At 42.8% G+C, this 26,434-nt stretch overlaps 1 protein-coding gene across 1 annotated transcript; it reads left to right on the forward strand.

Annotated features, from left to right (window-relative positions):
- Dhrs7 (dehydrogenase/reductase 7) lies at nucleotides 1–26,056 on the forward strand. The gene is made up of 7 exons (XM_076922025.1): nucleotides 1–224; nucleotides 13,959–14,111; nucleotides 16,457–16,563; nucleotides 17,142–17,381; nucleotides 21,678–21,800; nucleotides 23,980–24,195; nucleotides 25,849–26,056. Exons 1-7 carry the CDS (start codon nucleotides 92–94, stop codon nucleotides 25,891–25,893), a joined length of 1,017 nt encoding a protein of 338 aa, XP_076778140.1. The 5' UTR covers nucleotides 1–91; the 3' UTR covers nucleotides 25,894–26,056.
- The last annotated feature ends 378 nt before the right edge of the window (nucleotides 26,057–26,434 follow it).

Here is a 26,434-nt window from a genome sequence, read left to right on the forward strand (position 1 = left end):
GGGCGGAGCCCCGGGGTTGTGACCTGTCGGGTCTAGGGCGGGCGTCGATTGTCTTCCGCTCACAGCAGAGTCGGGCAAGCAAGGGATAGCGATGAGCTGGGAGCTGCTGTTGTGGCTGCTGGCGCTATGCGTGCTGATCCTGCCCCTGGTGCAGCTCCTGCGCTTCCTGCGGGCGGATGCGGACCTGACCTTGTTGTGGGCGGAGTGGCAAGGGCGACGCCCAGGTGAGCACCCACAACTGCCTGGACTCTAAGGGAGAGCCCTTGCTGCGAGTGGCAGAGGAGCGTCCTGATCTCCGCTGGTAGTGAGCAGGACAGAGGTCCCTCCGAGTTGGATGGAGCCTCTGTTGCCAAGCCGAGCCTTGAGAGTCAGGGGCTAAACAGGCAGTACTCAACTCTGTCGCTTGTCTTAATTAGAAAGTGCCACTGATTTGTCACCCAGACTAGGATAGAAAACGTCAAACTCCAAGAGAGCTCTGCAATCCTCTGATGCCAGCAGGACTTCTTTAGTAGAACTCCAGAGATCCCGGGACACTCTCAGGGAGGACACCATGGAGAGCAGTGTGTCCCTTGCTTTGTAAGAGGCCTGTTCATTGTTCATCCCCAACATTCTTTTTTTTTCTTTTTTGGTTTTTTGAGACAGGGTTTCTCTGTATAGCCTTGGCTGTCCTGGAACTCACTCTGTAGACCAGGCTGGCCTCGAACTCAGAAATCCGCCTGCCTCTGCCTCCCAAGTGCTGGGATTAAAGGCGTGTGCCACCACTGCCCGGCCATCCCGAACGTTCTTTAATCCTGCGCTTTTTACTCTCCCTAGGAATTTACTCACTAGGTTAAAAAATTCACAAAAGAAAGCGCTGAGCTAGAATGCAGTACCAGGAGGGAGATCCTTTTGGGTACATTAAGGCACGTTTCGCCTGCTCCACTTTGGTCTACGGCTTGCTTGGTGTTTGATGTTCACTCAATACATGACTGACATGCTTTGATATATCAGTTCACAGATGCTGCTGTGTGTCATGCCATTCGGGCAGTGTGCTCAGTGCGTCGTAATCAGCCTCTGACCTTTGGAGTGAACAACTCTTATAACATGGGCATTATTCGTATTGTCTTTCAGTTAAAGACATTGACAGAGAAACGAAAAGCCTGCCCTAGGTAGGCTTTTAAAGTGGAATCCCACTATTTATGGTGAAAAGTACACAGAGCAGAAAAACACACAAAGCACCTGAGAAAATGTGCTTTGTAGCAGCTGGTGACTCAGAAGGTACTGCATTCAAAGTCAGGACAAGGTGACACCTGGGTCTTGGAGACTGAAAAAATAGAAGATAGTATTTTATGTCCCTCTCAAACTCTGGCAGGCATCCTTGCTGCCTTATTTCTGAAGCTGCATTTCCTTGGCTGTAACTGCTGCAGTACTGACAAATGCAATTGCACAATGTGCTTGTGAATTCAGTGCTGCAAAACTGGAAATGCATGGCTGTGACCTGGAGATTGTCTCTCATTGTTGAGGGCAAGAATCCTAACTACCCTACACATCTATTAACTGTAACTCTTCACTGAGCATTGTTTAGACACAAGGGTATACGTGTCAGCTCACTGCCATCAGCTGCCTGTGGGTGTTGTTTGTGTTTGACCTCGTTCATTTAAATGGGAGATTGGACTAAAATCAGTTTATAAATTATATGATTGTATAAAATTGCTAACACATTAATTATGACTGAAATGTAGGTGTGTTTAGTCTTACAGAAGCCAGAGAAGCCAGGCCTTAGGGAGGGTATGGCAGCTGTCTCAAGTTGGAGGGAAACAGCTTCCACATCTTGTGAGGGATGAGGTAGAGTGGCTTAGGGGCCTTGGAAGAGATTATCAAGCTGGGTTGGTCATTAAACTCTAGGTTTCTTGTCAACTCTCAGAATCTGATTTTTTTTTTTTTCGAGACAGGGTTTCTCTGTATAGCCTTGGCTGTCCTGGAACTCACTCTGTAGATCAGGCTGGCCTTGAACTCAGAAATCTGCCTGCCTCTGCCTCCCAAGTGCTGGGATTAAAGACATGTGCCACCACCGTCGGCCAAATGCAAAAAACTGCCCGGCATCTGATTTTTTTTTTTAAATGATTGCCAGATTCTATGGAAACACTTAGTAAACAAAAATAGATGCTAAATTAAATTGTTTCCTGCTGGGGGGGGGAGGGGAAGATGGGTGTCAGATCTGTGATCACCTGGGCATAAACTTGAGCCTGAGAACATTTTCACTCTGGCTTTACATAATAGGTGTTTACTGGTGTAAAAAAAAGTTGGACTCTGTTAATTTAGCTGATTAGTAACAGTTACTAATAAATGGTAGTTAGGGTAATGTATAAACAAGCTTTTAGTGATCCGTTGTGAATGGCTGAGTACACATCTCTTATTCATGCAAAGTCTTTGGTCAATTGTACTTTACCCCCAAAAGCATCTTACCTGAAAGGAAAGCTTTGTTTACATAGTTTGATTATTATTAGGACAAGTTATATGTGCTCAGATGTCTAAGAAACAGTTGAGTTTTAAAATACTCTGTTTAGGGCTTTGACTGCAGTTTGATGATAGTTCCTGTGTCTGTTATGCTTGCAGCATGGGCTCAGTCCACAGCACTGGGGACCTTACGACCATATCTGAATGTGTGCACCATAGCACCGCAGACAGTGTATGTTTTGTTTCAGCCAGGGTTCCTGGTGTTTATTCAGTCAGTAGACACTTACTTATGGGGTCCTTTGATATTCTAGTCTCTGCAAGGTGTTAGGCCACTGCTGAGATGGAGGAGGACAGAGTTGTTGCCTTGGAGAACTTAATAGACTAGTGTGGATAACGTACTACTGACGACCTCAGATTTCTGAGGAACTCAGACTCCATGACATTCTTCTGACGGTTTTTAATATGGAATTGTGTTGAGCTCATAGACAAGAATGAAGTAAGGCTAGCCTAGAGAGTCTTATTGCCCCCTGTCATGAAACAAATTGGAGCCCACAAGAGACCACACTTGAGGTCCGGTGTGTGTAACAGAGTCACAGAAGTTAGTAGGCCTCCAGATCTTAGCACAACTGATGCCATAAATTCCATTCAGAACATAAAACAGCACCACCTGCCAAAACAAAACAAAGACCTAATCCATCAAAGTCTGTAGTTTTGGGATCTCTAAATGTACTAACCTTGCTTTTTAGCTTCTGTAGTTCTGCTTCTGTAATATGCCACCCAGAATATAATTTTTAAGCTTAAAAGCTCATCCCAAGAAAGGCCTGGGGCTATGCTGGGATCCCAAACACCCAGTATAGTTGCCAGAAGGCTAATAAAGACTTTCTATTAGCTTTAACCCGTGTTCGATTAGTCTTCTCTGGTGAGTACCCCACAACTGTGAGACCAGCAGTCAAAGCTGCTTGCTGCATGAGCTTGATGACCTGAGTGCCATCCTACACACCACAAAAAGGAAGAAAAGAACTGGCTTCTCAGATTGTCCCCCTGACTGCCAGCATGCACCAAGGCACATGCACACACTTCCTGCTGTGCACATGCACACACAGTAATTATAATGTGTCATTATAATAATGAAATTTAAAAAAATTAAATTTAGGAAGAGGATTGGGACAGGGGATCACACTGCTTGGAGGGTGGCACTTACAGTATGGAGGCAAACAGCAAGACACTGTCTAAACAACAGCAGCAGCAACCACAGCAAGCCCGAAACATGTTTATATCAGACTATTGAGCAACATATGGTATCTTCAAAGACATCTGTGGTTTCACTTCAGAAATGAGAATTTATTGCCTTCTCATTTAATAGAGAAGGTAATGAGTTTTTAGTCACTAGCTTTAATTTGTTAAATAAGCAGATAAATTGAGTGAAACGATATAGTAATGAGGCTTAGCTACAAATAGATTCTAGTGGATTTACCAAGATCCCAAAATATACAACATATGGTGTGGGCTGCTTATTATCAATGTGGTTTGTTTCATGCTTTTCTGGAGTTTTGTTTTGTTTTTTTGAGACAGGTTTCCTCTGTGTAGCCCCGACTGTCCCGGAACTCACTCTGTAGACCAGGTTGGTCTACAACTCACAAAGATTTGGCTGCCTCTGCCTTCTGAGTGCTGGGATTAAAGGTGTGCACCATCATTGTCTGGTGTCATGCTTTCTAAGAAAACTCTGGTAAAAGATGCTTTCTTAGAATACTTGAAATCTGTCTGTCTGTCTATCCATCCATCCACCCAACTATCTATCTATCTATCTATCTATCTATCTATCTATCTATCTATCTATCATCTATCTATCTAATAGATATACCTATTCATTTATTTTGAGACAGGGTCTTTGCATATCAAACTGTCCTCTGTAGCCACCTGCGGCCACAGATCAACTGGGTTTACCTGAAAGGGGGGCTGGAAATAAAGAAAGGAACAGAGGTCGAGAAAAGATGAACCCAAGACAAAGTTCTCTGATCAAGGCTTGAAGTTTAATGTTCAGCTCTCAATTTAAAGGGAAAGCCCCACCAAACCCCTTTCTTGTTTCAACAAGATGGATGGGGGAACCCATCCTTTGTCACAGGCAGAGATGTCTCAAGGCAAGCTCAGCAGGCAGTTATTCTTCTAAGTTCCTGTAGCAGGCTGCACATGCAGCCAAGGTGGGTAACTCCACCTAGATCATATTATTCGTTCTATTGTGGTAAACAAGGTCTTTCAGGCCTGCTCAAGGCTGGGGGAAGGCACAATTCCCTCTTTTTAGTTTTTTAAAGATTAGCAGTGCCAGCAGCTGGACAGGGCACAAGATTTCATCCTGTTTAGAGTAAAGAGTGGCCAGGTGATTGTGCCTGTCTTAGGTTGGCATCTATATTGCTCGTTATTACCTGTCATTAAGTAAAACATACACAGCATATTGATTTATGCCTCTGTCTTAGGTCTATAGGAGCTCAAGAACACTCTTACCTGACTTTGACTAACCCGCCATCTTTGGCACACACTTTCCCACACAGACCAAAGCCATATTCAGACCAAAGGACCTGTGAGCATGCACTCAGTGCAATTCTTCATAGTGATGGATAACTGCCATGATGAATGGCTGAGCTTGCTGAGAGGGATCTTGTGTGAAGGCAACCAATCTGTTTGAGATATAAGGTTCAAAGGTTAAAAGCAACAGTATTATCCAAGCAATGTAGAAATAAAGTTGTAAGTGGGAATGTTCCAGTATCTAATCCAACTGCTGATTGACAGGGATCAGACACAAAGTCTGGCCACCAGGTATTATAGTGGGTGGCTTTAAGTAATGATAAAAAACACTTACTCTCCAGTAAGGGTGGAGACTATATGTCATGTCAAATCAGCTGGCTCATAGGGAATTTGAGCCATCTTCATCATTAGAATCATAATTATTAGGCTCAAGATCTGTGTCCACTTGACAGACAAATCTTTCAGGCAGCCATCGGGCTCCATTTTCTTTTTCTGAAAAAATACAGAATGAGCCACAACTCCAAATTAAAACAGGGTCGGGACCATTCCCTGTATTAGTTAGGGGGTCTCTCCATTTGACCCTGGCAAATAAGCTGGAAGTGACTGAATACCAGTGGCAATCTGCTGCAGACTGACATTTAGCATCAGTTTGCAAAAAAATTTAAAACAAATAAGACAAAAGCAAGGTGTGCTTTTGGTGACCTTGGGGGAGTATAATTCCCCCTTTTTAGTTTTTACAAGCCAAATTTTCAGAGTGCAGTGTGCACGTTCAACACTTCCTTGTCCCATTGGGTTATAAGGAATTCCAGTTTTATGTTCAATACCAAATTCCTTACAAAATGATGTAAAGTTGTTTCCAGTATAGGCTGGCCCATTGTCTGTCTTGATAACTTTAGGTAATCCCATAGCATTAAAGGCTTGTAAGCAATGATCAATTACATTTCTAGAGGTTTCTCCCATATGTAGAGAAGCAAAAAGGAATCCTGAGCAAGTGTCAACAGACATGTATATATTTCAATTTTCCAAATTCTGCATAATGGGTTATATCCACTTGCCAAATATGATTGGGCATAAGGCCTCTTGGATTAATGCCTAAATGGGGAACTGGAGATTAAGCAAGATAGTTAGGGCATTGCTTTACAATCATTCTATCCTGCTCCTTAGTGATCTTATGTCAGAGTCTTAAGGTGTGACTAGAGAGATGAAATTTATTATGATCTTACCTAGCCAATGCAACAGGATCCAAAATTAAGGCTTCTCCTATTAAAGTTCTGTCAATACGATCATTGCCTGCAACTAAAGGTCCAGGAAGACCAGAATGAGCTCTTATATGGCCAATATAAAAGGGATTTTTTTCTGGTAAGAATGAGGTTTTGCAGTTGTGAAAACAGAGATCTGGCTGGTGTATTGAACTGAAATACACCACAAGTTTCTAACAAGGAGACAGACTGAGCCACATATAGCCTATCAGTAAAAAGATTAAAAGCATCCTTTATAGACTGAAAAATATTTAGAACTGCTGTAAGTTCTGCTAGCTGAGCAGAGAGTCCAGGTGTCTCTATGACTACCTGTTGATTATTTATGAGATACCCTGCTCGTCCTTTAGAGGACCCATCAGTAAAGATTAAAAGAGCATCATGTAGAGGCTGCAAAGAAGTCATGTTAGGAAATATCACCTCGTGTACATTTAAAAACTCTATCAATCTATAATGTCATAAATCTTATTTGAGCAAGCAACCAATATGTATTATGTTGCTTTAACCAAGTATTTTGATCTGTATTAAAAGGCTGAATAATGACACCTGGCTCTTTGCCAAAATAAATCAATGTCTGTTTTTTTCTAAGTATAATCATATGGGCTACCACCTCATAATATGGTAGGATATTACGTTTAGGGGATATCTTTGAATGTATCCACATGAGGGGAGCCTTTTGCCACCACACTCCTTTAGGTGTATGAGTTGTATTAAAAATCAACAAATGTAGAGGCAAGGAATAATCTATATAAGTAACACATTGTTTCTCAATAGCTCTTTCTACTTGTTGTAAGGCCAACAATCCTTCTAGGTTTAAAGATCGGGGGGGGGGGGGGGAGGCAGGATCAGCATTCCCTTTGAGAATATCAAATAGAGGTTTCAATTCCCCTGTCGTAAGCTTTAAATTGGGACAAAGCCAATTGATATCATCTAACAGCTTTTGAAAATCATTTAAAGTTTTTAAACTGTCCCTATGGATGATTATCTTCTGGGGACAAACAGCTTGATCTGTAAGCCTAAAGCCTAAATAATTATAAGGATCCTGAGTTTGTACCTTTTTAGGAGCTATTTGTAGTCCTTTATCAGCTGATGCCGGCTGTAAATCTCTATAACATAAAAGCAAGTCCTGAGGATCTTTTCCTCCTAGAAGAATATCATCTGTGTAATGTATGATGCACATCATTGTCCATTGCTGTCTTAATAGGATCAATGGCTTGTGCCACAAATTTTTGACATATTGTAGGACTATTGGCCATGCCCTGAGGAAGAACTACCCATTGATACCTTTTCATTTGCTCTCTAAAATTAATAGAAGGAACACTGATAGCAAATCTTTTACAATCCCGAGGATGCAAAGGAATGGCAAAGAAACAATCTTTCAAATCTACTATTATTTTATAATATCCTTTAGGAATGGCTACTGGAGATGGAAGCCCAGATTGTAAGGCTCCCATAGGTACCATGGTTTCATTAACCTTTCTTAGATCTTGTAACAATCATCATTTTCCAGATTTTTTCTTGATAACAAATATTGGGGTGTTCCAAGGTGACTGAGATTCTACTATGTGCCCTGCCTCTAATTGCCCCTGCACAAGTGATGAGGAAGCTTCTGTTTTTTTTTTTTTTTTTTTTAGACAAAGACCACTGATCAACCCACACTGGGACATTATTAAGCCATTGAATTTTATCAGCATGGGATTCAGGCAAGAAAGTGGCCATTATGGAAATACCCCAAACCTCTAGTGCTAGAATGAGGCTTAGGCACTTCAAAAGTTTTAATACCTTGTCCTTCTTTTCCTAGTCCTTGGCCAGGCAAAAATCCTTGTCCTAGCGTTTGTTTAGTCACTACTTCATTAGGGCTGTACATCATAAGACCCATTTGTGACAAGAGATCTCTTCCCCAGAGGGTTATAGGCAAATGTGGCATGACATAGGGTTCAATTTGTCCTGGATTGCCCTCTTCATCTCTCCAAGTTAGAAGTATAGAACTCTGTTTCAGGTTATTGGCATAACCAATCCCCTGAAGGTAAGTGAGAGTATCAGATAAAGGCCAGGCTGAAGGCCAATCTTGTGCTCTAATAATTGTTATATCATCCCCAGTATCTATTAATCCTTCAAAACTTTTTCCTTTAATTATTAGTTTAAGATTAGGCCTTTTGCTAGTAATAGATTGAACCCAATACACATCAGAGGAACCAAAGCCATCTTGTCCTCTCTGATTCTTAACAAATTTGGAAGGAAGCAGATGCAAAGGAACTAAAACAAGTTGAGCAATTCTTTTGCCAGCAGGTACAGTTATAATGACATGGGAGGAAGCAGCCATAAATTTAATTTCTCCCTCATAATCATTATCTATAACACCTGGATAAATTTGTATTCCTGTTGCGAACCGCACTAACCCCACATTCGGGTGGCCAAAAAATGTCATGGCCTGAGCAAAATGTTGAGGCCCGGGCTGCCCCACGTTTGGCGGCCACTGTATCTCGGTCCAAGCTGCCGCTTCGGTCCGCCGGTCGGGGTTCAGCAAGAGAGAGAGTGAGGGCGGTCTCGAGGAATGGAGACCAGACAGAGTGTGTTTCAATCCCGTTTATTCTTCAGTTTCTCTTCCTCTAAGTGTCTCCTAAAAGTGTCACTACCTAATGTCAAGTAATCTGTTCTCTCTTCTGTCTGCCTCTGCCTTTTATATGTCTCACTTCTAAGCCATTCCTTTTGGTCACACCTTTAATCATGCCCTTAGGTCTTGTCTCTAAATCTGATCTCTACACCTCTAAGTCATGGTCTTAAGTTACACACCTTTAATCTCACACACCTTTAATCTCACACACCCAAGGCATCTAAACCAAGATTATCGGAGCGTGCTCAGCTGTTGTAGGCTATTGTAATCCAAGTCTCATGTCAGGGTATATGGCTCAAGATGGCTGCAAAGCTGATAGCCGATTTCTGCTAAAAGTCGGCCCCCAACAGGTCCCCCTTTTTAAATTTTTTTCAAAAGGGAAGGCTGGGAAAACTTATGGAAACCGTGCCTTTCCTAGGTTGGAACAAAGGACCCCAGCCTCCCTTTCCCGTCCTTGAATACTCAACAGCCATTGGTTGGGCTCCTGTCTTAGGACGGTGAGGCCTCCCTTTTAGGGGCAAGGGTCTCGGTATGCTCTCTTACCCATCTTTGACTATCCGGCTTAGCGCGTAAGTTAGGGGATATACCTCATTAGTCTTGATGACAGAGGTTTTACAGTCCCCTACTTCCAGTCTGTAATACTGGACCTGTGTGGGTTTCATTTGAATAGCGTATATCTGTTGTCATACAAAAGACATCAGTCATGCTGTTGAACAGCATGGACCCAAAAGACAAGAGACTTAACAATGCCTGAACAGTCAGTATGACAGCAACACCCTTTTTAAGGGCAACACATAACTCCCTCTATCAGAGGAGTAAAAAGTGTAAGCTTCTTCTATTCTGTTTATAAATGTCTTATATCAGAATCCAAATCTATAGAAATACAAAACTGATCATAGCTTTGATCTAAAGAAAATAAGTAAGGAAATCCCTGTTCCTGTTCTAGTCAATCTCAAACCCAAAAAACAACTATAGTAACTGTGGTAGTGGGTTTTCTCCTGGGTCTAAACAATCTAAATTCCCACTAAATCTAAAACAATCTAGTTCCCCACTAAATCATAAGTCAGGGAATCAAGAGTCCAATAGAGCCACCCTGGAGATTCAGGTGGTGATGTCTTCTTCAGCACTGATAACTTCTCAGGTCAGGTTTACTCATTGATCTGTTCCAGTTTGAAGGCAATTGTGAAGCATCTTCATTTTTCCTGTGAAGAAAAAATATGCTTCTCAGAGGGTTTCTCCTCCCTGGATTTGTTATTGTTGTCTATTTGTTTAATCAGTCTCTCTGGCAGCCAATATGCAGCATCTGCAGTTTGGGAATATATGCAAACAGAACCTCTTCCCCAGATAAGCACTGGATCTGACCCATTCCAGGTTCCAGTTAATGGGTCTTTCCAGAGGACTGTTGCAAAATTCTTTTTGGTATCAGGATGCCAGAATCTATCTGCAGCAGATTTTCCTTCAGAATCCAAATTTTAAAAATTTAAAATGAAGAGTGCATGATGAAGGATATTTCTGGGGGATCCCTTGGTAGGGTACCATTCCCCCTTTTTAATTTTTTCAAATTGACATTTAATGGTTTGGTGTGCCTACCATACCTTGGCCCTGTGGATTATATGGAATACCCGTTTTATGTAGTATTCCCAATCTTTCACAAAATTGGTGGAAACTGGAGCTTGTATAACCTGGGCCATTGTCAGTTTTTATCTGTTTAGGCACACCCAATACAGCGACTGTAGCAAGCATATGAGCGATCACATGCTTGCTTGCTTCTCCAGTTTGTAATGTTGCATAAATGAAACCACTGTATGTGTCTACACATACATGTATATATTTTTGTTTGCCAGATTCATTATAATGAGTAACATCCATTTGCCAGATACTGTTTGGTATCAGTCCCTTTGGATTTACACCCAAATGAGGAACTGGTAAAAGTTTAACACATGATTGACATTGTTTGACAATTTGTCTAGCTTGTTCTCTGGTAATTTTAAACATAACTTTTAAAGTTTTAGAATTAAGGTGATGTAACTCATGAGCCTTTATGGCCTGATCCAAGCTAGATTGCTGATCTGATAAAGTTACTGCAGCTATACGAGTAGCTAGGTCTGCCTTGGTATTTCCTTCAGAGAGAGGACCTGGTAGCCCAGTGTGGGCTCTCAGGTGTCCTATAAAGAATTTACACTTTTTCCTCAAAATTAATTTTTACAATACTGCTGCTTGAGCCCAGAATAATCCCCATGTCCCTGGAGGCAAGGTCCCAAGAACTCCTGTAAGCAGCATCTGGCATCAGTACTGCATAGGTAATGGAACTGAGGTCCAGTCCTGCACTTCCTGGGGTTGCTCTAATAAGTTCTGAAATGGATTTCCCTGGCTTGGCAACAGCTTCATGGCCCCATAAGCAGTTGGCTGTGGATTCCTGGGGGCCTAGAGCTGGCCCTGCCACTTGTTTCCCCGGTAAGGGATGACCCTGATTATCTGTTTTAGATTTACATTCCTTGGCCCAATGATAACCCCTCTTGCACCAAGGACAAATTTCTGGCATGTGACTTGATTGTTTGCTCGTGCCTTTGTTCTTGGGACAGTCATTTTTAAAATGACCTAAATCTCCACATTTAAAACATCTTTTATCTTTATGGTTCTGTACAAGCATCACTTATACAGTGGTCCCTTGTAAGGCAGTAGCCGTGGCCAGACCCTGATTGTATGAGGGCCCAAATTCAGTGCAAAGATGAATGTATCCATGTAAGTCTGTCTTTGCTTTGTATGGTCTGATAGCTGCATGGCAGGCTGCATTAGCATTCTCATAAGCCAATTGTATAACAAAAGGAACTCCTGCTTGAGGATCTCCAAAAATTCTACCAGCTGCTTTCAGCAGCCTGTCCACAAATTCCTGAACCAGTTCATCAGGGCTTTGTTTAATACCAGATAAATTCCCACTAAGATCCCCTTTAGTAGGTAATTGAGTCCAAGCATGGTGGGCAGCCATTGCAATCTGTGCACACACTCCTCTAGGTAGCTCAACCTGGTTAGCATTACCTTCATATTGACCTTCTTTTAGAAGCATGTGAAAGTCCCAATCTGCATTGCCTGCCTGAGTATTCATCATGGCAGTTCTCTTACTTGTATTGTGCCATTCTGAGTTCCAAAGCACGTAATCTCCTCCCGACAAAGTAGCCTTACATATAATTTCCCAATCTTGGGGCATTAAATTTGCTTCTACTACAGTATACAATAAAGCTTGTGTGAAGGGGGCAGTAGGCCCATACTGTGCCACATCTGTTTTAAATTCTTTTATCACTTTGAACTCTAATGCCTAATATTGTCTGACTCTTCTGTTCTACTGGTCAATTACATCAACTACAGGAAAAGCTAACATGTCAGATGTATCTTGCCCATCCCTATGAGCCTGATTCACAGCTCTTTCTAACGGCGATTGGTGCATCTCGAAATCATTGCTCTTTTTTGCACCTGATAGACACTTGAACTCCTGTAACTCATTAGTCAATTTCTGCAGCTTAATTTTCATCTCTAATTTATGTACCTTCATGTCCATCTGGGCAGCATCTGCTGCATCAAAGACTATAGGTGGAGCGAAAGGTGAATAGGGAGGCCAATCCTCATTGTGATATTTAGCAGCCCTTTCTTTTACATCAATTCCCCCCTCTGGGTCTAATTCATTGTCAGAATCTCCAATTTCTTTTATCTGAGCTGTAAAAGGTGTACTAGGTTTATAATTCTCTGATTTAGAGTTGAGAGGGCCTTTTTTTTTTTTTTTTTTTTTTTTTTTTTGTAAAAGCACTCTCTGATAGGTGTTCTTGGAACTTTTTAAGCTGTGTCTGGGCAGCAGCTAACACCTGCAAGGTCTCTTTATCTATTTTATTATCAATAGCATCTTTTATAAGCTCTCAGAGGCAGAGGGTGTTAGGATCTGCCTGGGTGGTTCTCAAAACTTCTCCAACTGTTTCCCAGGTTTTCTTATTCAAAGTTCGTTCTTGAGGGGACCATAGGCAGCATGAATTTATTTCTGCCAAGAATTTTTCTAACATATGATTTGAAAATTGTGCTCCTCCCGCCTGGAGCAGCTCTTGCAGGCTGAAGGAAAATGCCTGTTTAGAATTCTCCTGTCCCATAATCGCTGTCACCTCCTAGGTGAGGTCAGCATTGGGTCAACACCTATTCAACCTAGACCGTATCCCCTTAAACACACTTCCTACAAATACAACCTCCAAAAAATCATTTTCTGTGGAGCTCCACCCAAGACAGCATTTCTCAGCTGGTCCCCCGTTTTCAGGCCCCTCATTGTGGGCACCACCTGTAGCCACCTGCGGCCATGGATCAACTGGGTTCACCTGAAAGGGGGGCTGGAAATGAAGAAAGGGATAAAGGGTGAGAAAAGATGAAGCCAAGACAAAGTTCTCTGATCAAGCCTCAAAGTTTATTGTTCAGCTCTCAATTTAAAGGGAAAGCCCCAAAAACCCTCTTTCTTGTTTCAGCCAGAGATGGGTTGGGGAACCCATCCTTGGTCACAGGTGGAGATGGGTGGAGGAGGAGATGGGTGGGGGAACCCATCCTTGGTCACTGCTGGAGATGGGTGGGGGAACCCATCCTTTGTTACTGATATCTCAAGGCAAGCTCAGCAAGCAGTCATTCTTCTAAGTTCCTGTAGCAGGCTGTATGTGCAGCCAAAGTGAGTAACTCCACCTAGGTATCTATTGTTGTACAGCCAAGGTGAGTAACTCCACCTAGGTCATATTATTTGGTCTATTGTGGTAATCAAGGTCTTTCAGGCCGGCTCAAGGCTAGGGGAAGGGCATAGTCCTCCAGCTGAATATGTAGCCAAGAATGGCTTTGAACTCCTTACCCTATTGATCCTTCCAACTTCTGGGATTACAGACATGCACCACCATGCCATTTATAGAGGTGAGGAAAGCATTCCCACAGCTTGAGTGGATCATCCTGTCAGGACACTTGAAATTTTATGCTCCAAATATTAGATCTTCATGTTCATATTTAGTGGTATTTTTAAATGTTTTTTTTTTTTTTAAATTCCACTCATGTTTTACTACTCCTTGGTAGATGGGTGCCATCCATTGCATACTATCTCCCCTGTAACCCTCTTCCTTCTTCAACAGAATGGGAGCTGACCGACATGGTGGTGTGGATTACTGGAGCATCAGGTGGCATTGGGGAGGAGCTGGCTTTTCAGTTATCTAAACTTGGGGTCTCCCTGGTGCTGTCAGCCCGAAGGGTGCAGGAGCTGGAGCGGGTGAAGAAAAGATGCCTGGGTGAGTCAGTCCCAACAACAGCCATGCTTCCTAGCAGTGAGACTCCAAACTCAGCACAGCTTTGGAATTGAGGGACAGAGGGATTGTCCTGCGCAGTTCACGCTGGCTCTAGAGCTTTGCATGTGCATGTGCGTACTGCCCAGACCATTTCTTCTGTTACCTCTTAAGCAGCTGCACTTGCTTGGCTTTTTCTTCTTTCTAGCCACCCTTCTATTGTTTTTATGCCAACTTTTGATATTGAGGGGCAAGCAAGCCCCAGATCTCAAGCACTGGTGGACTTTAATAATCAAATAACTCATGTCTTTGCTTCAGGAGAACAGGTGCTCATGAGTACAACTAATGGAATGTGGTTAGGAATAATTCTTATTCATTTTGCCTTATGTCAGATATTAAAATCATGGATGGTGTGTGTGTGTGTTGGGGGTATCTCTGTCTGTTATTCTTTCGTTATCTTTTGCTTAGCTGACTACATCCACCCAGTGATAGAAGAGTCTTTGCCCCAACTCAGCACAGTTATAAGGCTCTCTTCATGACATTGCTTCTGCAAATCGCTTTTACTTTAGTTCTATGATTTTTTTTCCTAAATGGTCATTAGTCCTCTTCCTCAGGACTTGTACGACCTGCTCTAGCAGAGAGGATAAACATGTCAGCAATGCTGAGCTGCTGTGAGGACCACTGGCTTCCGTTCCTCTGTGTGGTACAATCTTTTTCATGTTTTGTTGGACTCTAAGTATCCAAAACCAAGGGATGCGCTCCTCCAGAGAACCCACAGGCAGGACTCGTTGTAATAACATGAGGTTTATTAATACTGGTGCACCAGGACTAGGACTCTCTTGTATGAAGACAAAAGAGAGTCCTGAATCAGAGTTGGGGTTGTTTATATACCAATATTCACCAGGCTCATAAAGGCAGTTTTACCTCTTAATCAACAACTACAAAGGCTGATTTTAACATCGTTCTCAAGCTTGGTTTCCTTCCCAGTCTCTGTCCCTATTTACATCTGTATCTCACTCTGGGAGAATTCTTTTAAGTGACTGTTTACCCAGGTATTTTATTGCCTCTATCTTGGGTCCTTTGTTCTTTTGAAATGTTAGTTCATTCCCCGGGATGCACCCCTGGGGCAGCTAACACTTGAGTGTAAATTGAAACTCTGAACCTAAGAATCTTTCATAGTGAGACCTAAAATTTCATTTTTACAATTTATTCTCACAGTTTTAAGTCATGTTCTTTCATGTCTTTTCCCTCAGAGACAAAGAACATGCTCCTCTCACTTTCTATGCACTTGCTTGTTTTTCTGACATTTCTTATTTTATATTAAAAAGTCCAGAGTGATCCAGTTCAGTTGTCCCTCTGGTGATCAGAAATAGAGAGAAGCAATTATGTCTCAATATGTTTTAAGGTAGGGATTGTCTGATGTAGCCACCTGTGGCCACAGAACAACTGGGTTCACCTGAAAGGGGGGCTGGAAATGAAAAAAGGGACAGAAGGGGAAGGGAAACATGAAGCCAAGACAGTTTTCTGATCAAGGCTTGAAGTTTAATATTCAGCTTTTCTAATTTAAAGGGAAAGCCCCACGGAACCCTTTCTTGTTTCAGCCAGAGATGGGTGGGGGAACCCGTCCTTTGTCACAACCGGAGATGTCTCAAGGCAGCTTAGTGGGCAGTCTGTTCTTCTAAGTTCCTGTAGCAGGCTGGGGGTAGGGCACAGTCTGAAGGACTGCATGTCTTTCTTTATTTACCTTCTGGAGTTCTTGGTCTAGGGGAAGACGCTTCTATGTACCATCCACTACTGGCCTTCTCAGCTTCTTACTGATTTATAGTATAGACCCCCTCCTTTGGTGTTTCAAGATAGGGTTTCTCTGTGTAGCCCTGGCTGTTGTGAACTCACTCTGTAGACCAGACTCCAGACTGGCTTTGATGTTGGAAATCTACCTGCCCTGCCTCTGTTTCCTGAGTGCTGGGATTAAAGGCATGCTCTACCACCACCTGGTATATGCTATAAACTTAAATGAAAAGATTTATTTTTAGTTGTGTGTGTATGTGTGAGTCTGTCCATGTGAGTGCAAGTGCTCTTGGAGGCCATGTTGGATCTCCCTGGAGCTGGAATTGTAGGTGGTTGTGACATGGCTGCTAGGAATTAAACTCAGGTACTCTGAAAAAGTGGTGCACGCTCTTAACCACTGAGACCTTGCACAGCATCTCCTGTCTTTCCAGTCAGTGAGAGATGCTTAGGTAGTGACTCCTAGTTTGCTGCTGCCTTGTTGTGGGATGGAGGTTAAATTTAAGGATGCTGAGTTCAGTGAAGATGTGGGGTGCCTTGCTTACTGTTCATGCATTTTTTTTCAGAGAATGGCAATTTAAAAGAAAAAGACATACTGGTTCTGCCCCTTAACTTGACCGACACAAGTTCCCATGAGGCAGCGACCAAAGCCGTTCTGCAGGAGTTTGGTAGAGTAAGTTGCATTCTATGTTCACGAAGCATGGACCGTATTGCTCATTGTTCATCTGTCTCTCCAAAGAGATTTCCAAAGTGGATCCCCTTCAAGTAGAGAGGGTGGGGCTGTGAACTGGCTCTAGCTGCTTAGTGCTTTCACCCCTTCCCAGGCAGTAGCTTCCCCACGAAGCATGAGCGAAGTTAACATCTACTGATGCTTTTCTTTTCCTGATACTGGTTACTTCAAAGGGAAACCCCACAGGTGAATTCTGCTTATTTTTCCTCCCTCCCTTCCTTCCTTCCTTCTTTCTTTCCTCTTCTTCCTCTTCTTCTTCTTCCTCCTCCTCCTCTTCTTCCTTTGTGACACGCCATTCTGGAACTCACTCTGTAGTCCAGGCTGGCCTTGAACTCATGAGATCTGCCTGCCTCTGCCTCACAAGTGTAGGAATTAAAGATGTGGGCTGCAACATCTACTTTCCCTTATTTTATTTTTTAGCTGCTACTACAACCACCACTGTCCCATTTTACTCTTCAGGTTAATAATATAAGCAATTGTTTTCTTAGGCTGTCTTTAAGAACCCGTTTTCTGATTCTTAGATTGACATTTTGGTCAACAACGGTGGAATATCCCAGCGTTCCTTAGTTCTAGAAACCAACTTGGATGTCTTCAAGGAGCTGATAAATACGAACTACATAGGGACGGTGTCCTTGACCAAGTGTGTTCTGCCTCACATGGTAGAGAGGAAACAAGGAAAGATTGTTACTGTGAACAGCATTGCAGGAATTGCATCAACGTCCCTCTCCAGTGGTTACTGTGCCAGCAAGCACGCTCTTCGGGTAAGGTAGCTCACACCTAACTGAGAAAACTGACCTCTGTGTGTGTTTGGGGCATAAGACTTTGAGTGGATGTGCTGATTGGAACTGGGCCTTAAGCATGAGACCGAGGCAAGAGAAGCTGGCATCTCTCCTTAATAATAAACAGAATGTCTGAGGCACACCTGCGTAGAACTCATCAACCCATCAATACAGGCGTTGAGCGCCTGTGCTGTAGTATATGCTGTATGAGACCCTGGGGATGTAAGTATGAGACAGGCATTCTTCCCTTAGGATGATCTACTTCACCTTTCACCTTACTTTCACCCCACCATGCCAGGATGTGCAGGTTTTGTGGTCCTAGGTCTGTTGACTTCTTCCTTTCCCTTTCCTTGCTCTTTGTTTTCTCTTATCTCATTGGGCTCGCAAATCAGAGACTAGTTAGTCCTGGGCCAGTCCCTCTTAGGGAACACGTGACTCTAATTCTTACGGTTTCTTTGGAAGAAGACATGCTGACTAAATCAATAACTAAGAGAAAAGCTCGATTTATGTTATATATATGGTGACACTGAAATGGCAGAATGGAATGAGCTTTTCATTTTGGCTTGAGAGTAAATGTGAAGAAATAGTAAATTCCATACGACAATAAGGAAACACACGTCGCGGAAGGAGAGTTTTAATGGCATGTTCCACCACGGGCATAGCGAGACTCAGTGGCACAGGTCACCATGCTTTCACAGAAACTGAAGATGTAGTTCAGCAGGACCCATCTCTGCCATGAAGGACCAGCAGTGCATAGGGATGAGGGACTGCAGCTTGGATGCTCTCCTCAGATTTAGTTAGGAGCCTGTCAGTCAACCTCTGGTAAAGTCAGTCCCATCTCAGACAGGCAGATGCAGTTGACTACAGACTCCACCCATCTGTTGACATGTAGTCTCAGAAGACTTCGAGATGCTGTTAACAAAACACAGCTAGGCTGTCTGGCCTGCCCTCCAAGCCTTTCTGTTCATTATTGAGTTGGAGCCTCTGGCAAAATGTGGGCAGTGATAGCAGCAGTGATAGCAGTACTTGGGTAGACAAGAGGCTTTTCTGTTGTTCTGGGACTGACTTTTCTAGCACAAGCTGATCTTGAGCTCTGAAGCCTTTATTTTTCAAGAGCTGGCCTCACAGGCACTCACCACCATGTGCCAGGGAACCTTTTGCCTTTATTTCCCAAGAGCTGGCCTCACAGGCAGGCACTCACCACCACGTCCCAGGGAGCCTTTTTAAAAAACACATTTGCTTTTCATATTTCTAGAAGTTACAGTAAACTTTTAAAAAAAGTATTTATTTTTATATTTTATGTCTGTGTACCAAATGCATGCAGTACCCATGGAAACCAGAAGAGGGCACTGGATTCCCTGGAACTGGAGTTACAGATGGCTATGAGCTGCCATGTGGATTCTGGGAGCTAAACCTACAAAGAGCAACAAATGCTTTAAACTACTAAGCTATTTCCTGTCTCTAACAGTATACTTTTAATCTCTGAAGTGTGCGCACAATATGCCAGGAGAGGGCTCAGTGTCTGGGCTGGCCACTTGATTCTCTCTGTCTTGCTTGCTGCAGAGGCAAGAAGGTTAAAAGTGTAGGAATTCTTCATTCTTTTCCCAAACATTTTGTTTTGGAGCATCTCTGAGGTAGTCATTGTGTGACTTTTTATGACACTATTTCTGAGGATACATGAACAACATCTGCTTATCCCAGATAAGGAGCAGATGACAAGACCAAAGTATGGCTACCACCAAAGTTCAACTTAGCAAACCAATGAATTTTATTGGGGTTACTTACAGACGTTGGGGTGAGGATTACTTATAGGAACAGAAATGACCTAATGGCAGCTGCATCACTAAAGCCCACCCCAGCATGGGTGACAGCTCACAAAAGCTGGGAAACCTGGGGCACACTACACAGCCTGCAGGCAGCTGGAGAGTGTTTTTTTCCAAGTAGCTCAGTTTGTCTTGTCTCTGTTTCTGACAACTAGCTCAGCTTGTCTGAGAGCATCTCTATGCAGTTCTGACAGCATATATGTGCTTGGGGTGGGAGGGGCCTAGTGAATCTGGTCAATTTCAGGGACTTCCTGAAGTTATTTTGAGTTGTTTACTTTCTGAACTTAAGGAATTTTGCTGCATGGTGGAATGTTTCATTTTTCCTTTGAACATTCTATTTTAACATCCTTTCAAACATCCTGCATCTGAAGGGGCTTCCCTCCAAGGTTTTAATATCAAAGGAAACTGCTATGCAAAATTCAGTCTGACAGAAGAAACCCCCATCACCTCTGTACTAGTTAGGAGTTGGGGTTTAGAGCGGACAGCTATTTAATGTTGTTAGATCATGTACAAATGAATCACACGACCTTGCCTTTTAGAGTCTCAGTGCTGCTTGTTGATTTGTTTTGTTTTTCCCTGACAGTCCCATAGAGCACATCTTGGCCTCCAACTTCCTTATTTTCTGAAGATGGCTTTGAACCTCTAATCTTCCTGCTTCTTCCTTTCTATGGAGGGGTTTCGAGTGTGAGCCACCACACCCAACATCCGGTCTTTAAAATAATGCAGGCACATTCTTCTAATTAAGGAAAAGAAAAGTGGAGAAGCAAGTTCTGTTTGTTTCTATTGGTTGGGAATGGTCTGTTTTTGAGTGCAGAAGATTTAGCTTGGTCCTTGGAAGGTCTTACAGTAGGGTGGTCACATCGTATTTGTGACTAGGCCTGTACTAGTGATCGGCTTAAGAAAGACTGGATAAAAGAGTAAAGTAAACCGAGAAACTGAATTTCTCTATGCTTCTTACTTGTTTTTCTCCTTCTTTGCCCAACATCTGCACATTTGGTCTTTTTGGGGCTTGAAGAAGAAGGCCCCGTCAGGGATTCTGTGGTGAGCAATGGACTGTTTATGGGAGTGGGAGATGGGAAGGTATGTAGGTTTCTTCCTTACCTGCTCTAATTACATTGCTAACAGAAAACAGTTGCCAGACAGTCCTGCTGGAGCTGGGATGTCTGCTGGAGATCATTTCTAGGCTTATAGTTAAAAATGCCTAATGGATGGGGCTGGAGAAATGACCCAGCCATTAAAGGCATGTGCTACTCCTGTATAGGACCTGAGGTTGGTTCCCAGCACCCAAGTTGAGGGCCTCACATTTGCCTGTAACTCTAGTTCCAGAGGATCAGCCATTCTAAGCAGGCACCTTCATTCCACATGAGTGGAACGGTTGCAGCTCTGAGGGGGAAGGCTTCCCCAATGGAGTGGTGCAGCTCTGACAAGGAGGCTTCCCAGATGGAGGTGTTACAGCTCTGCCCTGAGTGGTATCTTGGTAATTAGGAGTCATGAAATACCACAAAATCACATCACACAACAAATCTCACAGAAGAGACTTCCTGGGAGGAAAATACCCCAGGAAGGTGGCTACCTCTGCTCCAGTGGGAACAGGGCCGGAGACAGTCTTTATATAGGGTGTCTTGGTGTGTGTGTGTGTGTGTGTGTGTGTGTGTATGTGTGTATGTGTGTATGTGTGTATGTGTGTATGTGTGTATGTGTGTGGTGATGGTGGTGGTGGTGGTGGCATCAGAGTGAAAATTTCCAGAGAGGGAATTGGTAGAATTTCAAGTCATGCCTGGGGATTGGTAGGTTTTTAGGCTCAGGGGTTGGTGGGTTTTTTGTAAATTTTCAAATCTGGAAGTGGTTACCCTACATACAGCCAGATACAAGCATACACACACACACACACACACACACACACACACACACACACACACACTTTAAATTAACAAAAATAAATCTTAAAAAAATAACCGTAATAGAGTCACACTTAGTGGCATAGGCCGATAATCCTAGGTACTTGGGAGGCTGAGATAAGAGATTTGAACATTTAAGACTGCAAATAAGTTCAAGGCTAGTTTGGCAAACTTAGTTAGACCACTGTCTCCAAATGAATTGTAAAAAAGGTGCTGGCAAGATGGCTTAGTAGGGAAAGACTGCCTTCAAGCTTGAGAGCCTGCACTTACGCTCTTCCCTCCACACTGTGCTCTGGCATGCCACCCCCGAAGAAACAAATAAATTACTCTACTGTAAAAAGCACCAGAGATATAAGTGTTAGAGACCTTGCCTAATGGGTACGAGGCTGTAGGTTCAATCACTAATACTGCAAGATTTAAAACAAGAACAGATTGTATAAATCAATAGAGCCTGATAGACGCACATCAATGCACTAGAGTGTCTGTTTGGATAACTTGTTTCCCTTTTATCTTTAACCTTTCCTTCTTTTCTTATGTTCTTGTTTTGTGGTCCTTAGGGTTTTTTCAATGCCCTGGACAGTGAGCTTTTCAAATATCCAGGCATAACACTTTGCAACGTTTACCCAGGGCCTGTGCAGTCTGATATTGTGAAGAACGCCCTAACTGAAGAAATAACTAAGGTAAACAAAATTGAAGAGACAAATCCTCATTCTTTCCTGGCTATGTCTGCATCTCAGGCTGTCCTGGAACTCACTCTGTAGACCAGGCTGGCCTCAAACACAGAGATTCACCTGCCTCTGCCTCCCAAGTGCTGGGATTAAAGGTGTTCAACACCACTGCCCGGCTGGATCCACCACTCTTTTATTATTATTATTATTGTTATTATTATTATTATTATTAATTTTTATTTATTTTTAATCAAACTGTGATTTTTAGTTTTTCACACAGGGGTTATAAACACAAAACGGCAGGATGTGGGGAAGGGGATGATGTGGGAGCATAGGTGTTCAGGGGGAGTACAGATATCTTCCAGAACAGAGTATCGATTGGGAACATGTCACTATGACTCTGTCTATGAATCACGTGTTTCTTATCTAAGCTGCTACTATCCACCAAGGTTATCTATCCACAAGGTCTATGGCTATTAGTTCTTATCCAGGCTGGTAAATTTCCACCAAAGCTGCCTGTTTACAATATCTTATAGCTATCTGTTTCAGTGTTTTTCCACAGAGACCAAGGCTTTGTGTTAGCAGGCTGACTTAGGCCTATGGCTCATTTTAGGCCTTCAGTGTATAAGCAAGGCTGCTCCTGACATCTCCTCCCTTCTCCAAGTATAGAAAGACCATGGCGATTCCAATCTTGCAAAGGCAGGGATAGATGCCTGACCTCCAGTAATTAAAGGGGATCTTGTAATGGCTCTGGTCCTCCTGTTGTTGTTCAGTGAGGCACAAGGGCCATACCCATCCTGATGTCTTTTTCCTGGATAGGGGATACTTTTGACATCAACCCCTATGCAGTCAGGCTTGTCCCTCAGGGAACCCAGAAGGATATTTTTAATTTTTATTCATATTCTCTTGCAATGCTTAGCCTCACAGCCTAAACAATAATTTAAATCGCCAGTCAGAAGGGGTTCTGGGTGGGCCCTCTCTGTTTGGTCTAGGGGCAGAAGTCCCCCTTTTTAGGTTGGGTGGAGAAATAGGTTTCAGGAACATCCTGGCTAGAGTAACAACCTTGTCTTGAGTCTCATGGTCTTCCATAGCTAACTTATGATAATGTATCTGAATAGGTTTTGCTGTCAAAATTATCTATCTGTGTCACAAAGTTAGGCAGCCTATTTAAGGCCCAGGGACCAAAAGAAATAAGCAAAACTAACCCAATTATTGGTCCCAAAATGGAAGGAAGTAGGGTTGACAATCATGAAGGAGTTGAAAACCAATTCTTGTTCCAGCTCTCATCTTTCTCTCTTTCTGTCTTTTCCCAAGGCCTTCTCTGACCTTTTTCATGCTCTCTTTAACCATCCCTGTCTTGTCTATGTAAAAGCAACATTCTTCTTTAAGGGATGTACACAGTCTAGAGCTGTACACAGTCTTTTCTATTGTAAAAGAGTAAATTAAGTCCAATAAAGTCCTTTGCAATTTTTGGAGATCACTTCAGACAACGAAATGAGGGATTTCTTCAGATTAGTGATGTCAGTCTCTAGCTGTTTGATGTCCTTGTCAATGGCCCAATGAAGGTCTGAGTAGTGTAAGTCTGGAGGCCAGCATCAGGATTAGATCTTCCAACAGCAAACACCACAGGTGATTGATTTTTACCTAAGATACTTCCCGGGTTAGAGCTCCCGGGAGCCCCGCTTCCGCTGGGTTCTGTGAGATTGGGTGCAGAGCTGCTTCCCGGGTAGATGCACCACTCTTACTAAGAAAGTCCTTGTATCTCTTTCCATTTCCTCCCCATGATTCCATTTGCTAAACATAAGGTATATTTTATGTTGTGTGGGGCCTCATCCATTCTAGATCATCATATTACTTCTGGACTGTACATTCTTGGCCCCCACTGTAAATCTTGGTAATTTGATATTTCTGAAGATGTGATAACAAAATAGGCATTTGTACCCTGTCATGAAGCGACTGTGATTTAGAGTGGAGAGCTTCGGCATGTGCACACTTATCTGGTAAGAGCCTGACTACTTTAGGCTCTTTGCAGTATCGTAATTTAGAACCCTCCAGTGGCACCTATGAAGACTCTGAGTTGACAGGTCGCATTCTGAAAGAGTCCCACTGCCAGGTGGCCTGTGGGTCCTTCCTAGATAATATTTGCATGAAACTGTCGGGACCCTCAGTGTCACTTCTTGTTGACTTTCAGCCCATGAGAAGCGATATAGACCAGAGTTACAAGATGCCTACGAGCCGCTGTGTGCGACTGATGCTCATCTCCATGGCCAATGATCTGAGGGAAGTTTGGATCTCTGACCATCCTGTCTTGTTGGGGGCATACATATGGCAGTACATGCCAACCTGGGCCTTATGGCTAAACTGCAAGTTGGGGAAGAAAAGAATACAAAACTTTAAGAATAATTTGGTAAGAGCAAATTTACCTATTTCTTCACAAGATTGTATGGATCCTGGGGGAAGGTAGTTCTCAAAGTTTTTAAAAGATTCTTGTTGTTGTTGTTTTTCTGACTCCACACCAGTCTCATGAATAAAATACCAAAGAATGTAGAACAGATTCTGTACCCATACAGCATGTCTGATGGTTTATTACATGACTTCTAATCTGGAAGAGTTAAATTTGTATAGGATAAAATCAAAACAAAGGTTGTCAGTGTCTCTTTTTCATCAGTGTTTTAAAAAGACCCCACGCTGTCTGCTTTGTGATTTTACTTGCTTTTGGGCTATTTTTCTAAATAAACAGAGCACCTCTTATTTCTTGGCGATTTCTGGCTGATCACACACACACACACACACACACACACACACACACACACACAGAGGCAGTGGCTATGCTCCCTTTTGGATTATCATTTGTTACAGAATTTTAGCAGAACTTTTATATCTGGCAGGAATCTTGGAGTGATGGCATCTAAGCTTAGAAGTAGCCTTTTGTCAGTGATTTTCTGAGATTTTATGGGCTATTCCTTCAAAGATTTGAGCGTTTGCATATCTTAGTCTGGAGACCTGCCTGGCAAACCAGGAAGTCTCCCATGGCTGAGAATTGCTTAGGTGACTGAAGGGTCTTTCAAGATAGCGCAGCAGTCAGGTTAGAAGTTGTGGTAGGTGGAGATTGTCTTGATAAAGGTGCCTTTTGTGTAGCAATAAAACAAGGTGATCTGGTTCAGTCCCAGGGAGGCTGCTCCCTCTGCTGCCAAGAAGCCTGAATTCTTCCTGAAGTGCCTCTCATTCCTTTATGGATCCTCCTGAGTAACCCACCAACACCAAAGACAGTTATTTTTGTCTGTCTTTGGGTAAATTCTTGGATGAGCAATTGCTTACCCTTCCCAAACAATAAACCACATTTAGGAGTTAATGAGTTGCCTTGTTTTAATCTTGCAAACAGTATATCAAAAACCCATAAATAATTTTAGAGTCACATCCAAATATTTTTTTTCTTCTTCCTCCCTTCCTCCTTCCCTCCCTTTTTCTTCTCTTCTTCCCTTCCTTCCTCCCACCCTCTTTCCTTCCCTGCTTGCCTGCCTTCCTTCCTTCCTTCCTTCCTTCCTTCCTTCCTTCCTTCCTTCCTTCCTTCCTTCCTTCCTTCCTTCATATTCCCGAATTCCCTTGACCTCCATACATAAACCAAGCTGGCCCAGACTTCCAGGGCTCCCTCTGCCTGTGCCTCCCAAGTGCTGGGATTAACAGCATGCACCATCCTAATCAGTCAGATATTTAAATCCTAGATACTCTGATCTCTTTTGTGTAGTCGTAGGCTATCAGGTTATCAGTGGGTGGGATCCAGAGAAGTAAGAACCCTCACTGTTTAAGACTACAAAAGAATTGTTGCCATTCTTGCCACATGGAGAAAATAAAGATGCTAAGCTCAAGGACAATACTTGCTAGTGCATGTAGATATTGCTTGTGATGTTTTACTCCCAATTAAGTGTTTGCTGGAGGCTTGTAAAACTCCCTATTGGGTGAATGATGATACAGGTCATTAAACGGAGACACGTGGTTGTCAACTATGGGTCAAGAGGAGGAAGGTCTGGTTCTGGTTCATGCTACTCTTGTTCTTTTACAGGATCCAGACTTGCCTTATAAGTTCTGGAAGACAAAGAAGGATTGAAACAACCACCAGGGATGTCTGAGCTACTTGTTGAGAATGGTAAACAGCATACATACAGTAAACTTGCACACAGAAGGCGGGCCGGTGACTACTTTTGGGTTTAATTTTTGATACAACTTTCTATTCAATATGTAATGAATAATAAAGAAAACCTTGTCCTGTATCTTGCATTTGTACAAGAATATGTGGTACCTTCCTGAATAAAATAACATTTAACGTATTTAAGAATGCAAACTTAGAATGTGGTTAACAGAAACCTAACTAAGGACTTGCAGTTACCTAGTAGACATTGTCTCAATTCACTTGTGCTTCTTAATGACAGCACCACTCACTGGCTATCGTAGACTATATACATAGACTTTTCATGACAGCACCACTCTCTGGCTACTGTAGACTATATACATAGACTTTTCATGACAGCACCACTCTCTGGCTACTGTAGACTATATACATAGACTTTTCATGACAGCACCACTCTCTGGCTATCATAGACTATATACATAGACTTTTCACAGTTCTGGAGGCTGAGGAGCCCTAGATG

The sequence above is a fragment of the Arvicanthis niloticus genome, chromosome 23 (assembly GCF_011762505.2).
Source record: "Arvicanthis niloticus isolate mArvNil1 chromosome 23, mArvNil1.pat.X, whole genome shotgun sequence".
Lineage (NCBI taxonomy): Eukaryota > Metazoa > Chordata > Mammalia > Rodentia > Muridae > Arvicanthis > Arvicanthis niloticus.

Bases quoted from the DNA above. Each gene is read 5' to 3' on its own strand.
- Dhrs7 (XM_076922025.1), top strand. From the start codon at position 92: ATGAGCTGGGAGCTGCTGTTGTGGCTGCTGGCGCTATGCGTGCTGATC. The intron at 14,112-16,456 runs GTGAGTCAGTCC...ATTTTTTTTCAG, and splicing joins GGTGAAGAAAAGATGCCTGG to AGAATGGCAATTTAAAAGAA. The intron at 24,196-25,848 runs GTAAGAGCAAAT...GTTCTTTTACAG, and splicing joins AAAACTTTAAGAATAATTTG to GATCCAGACTTGCCTTATAA.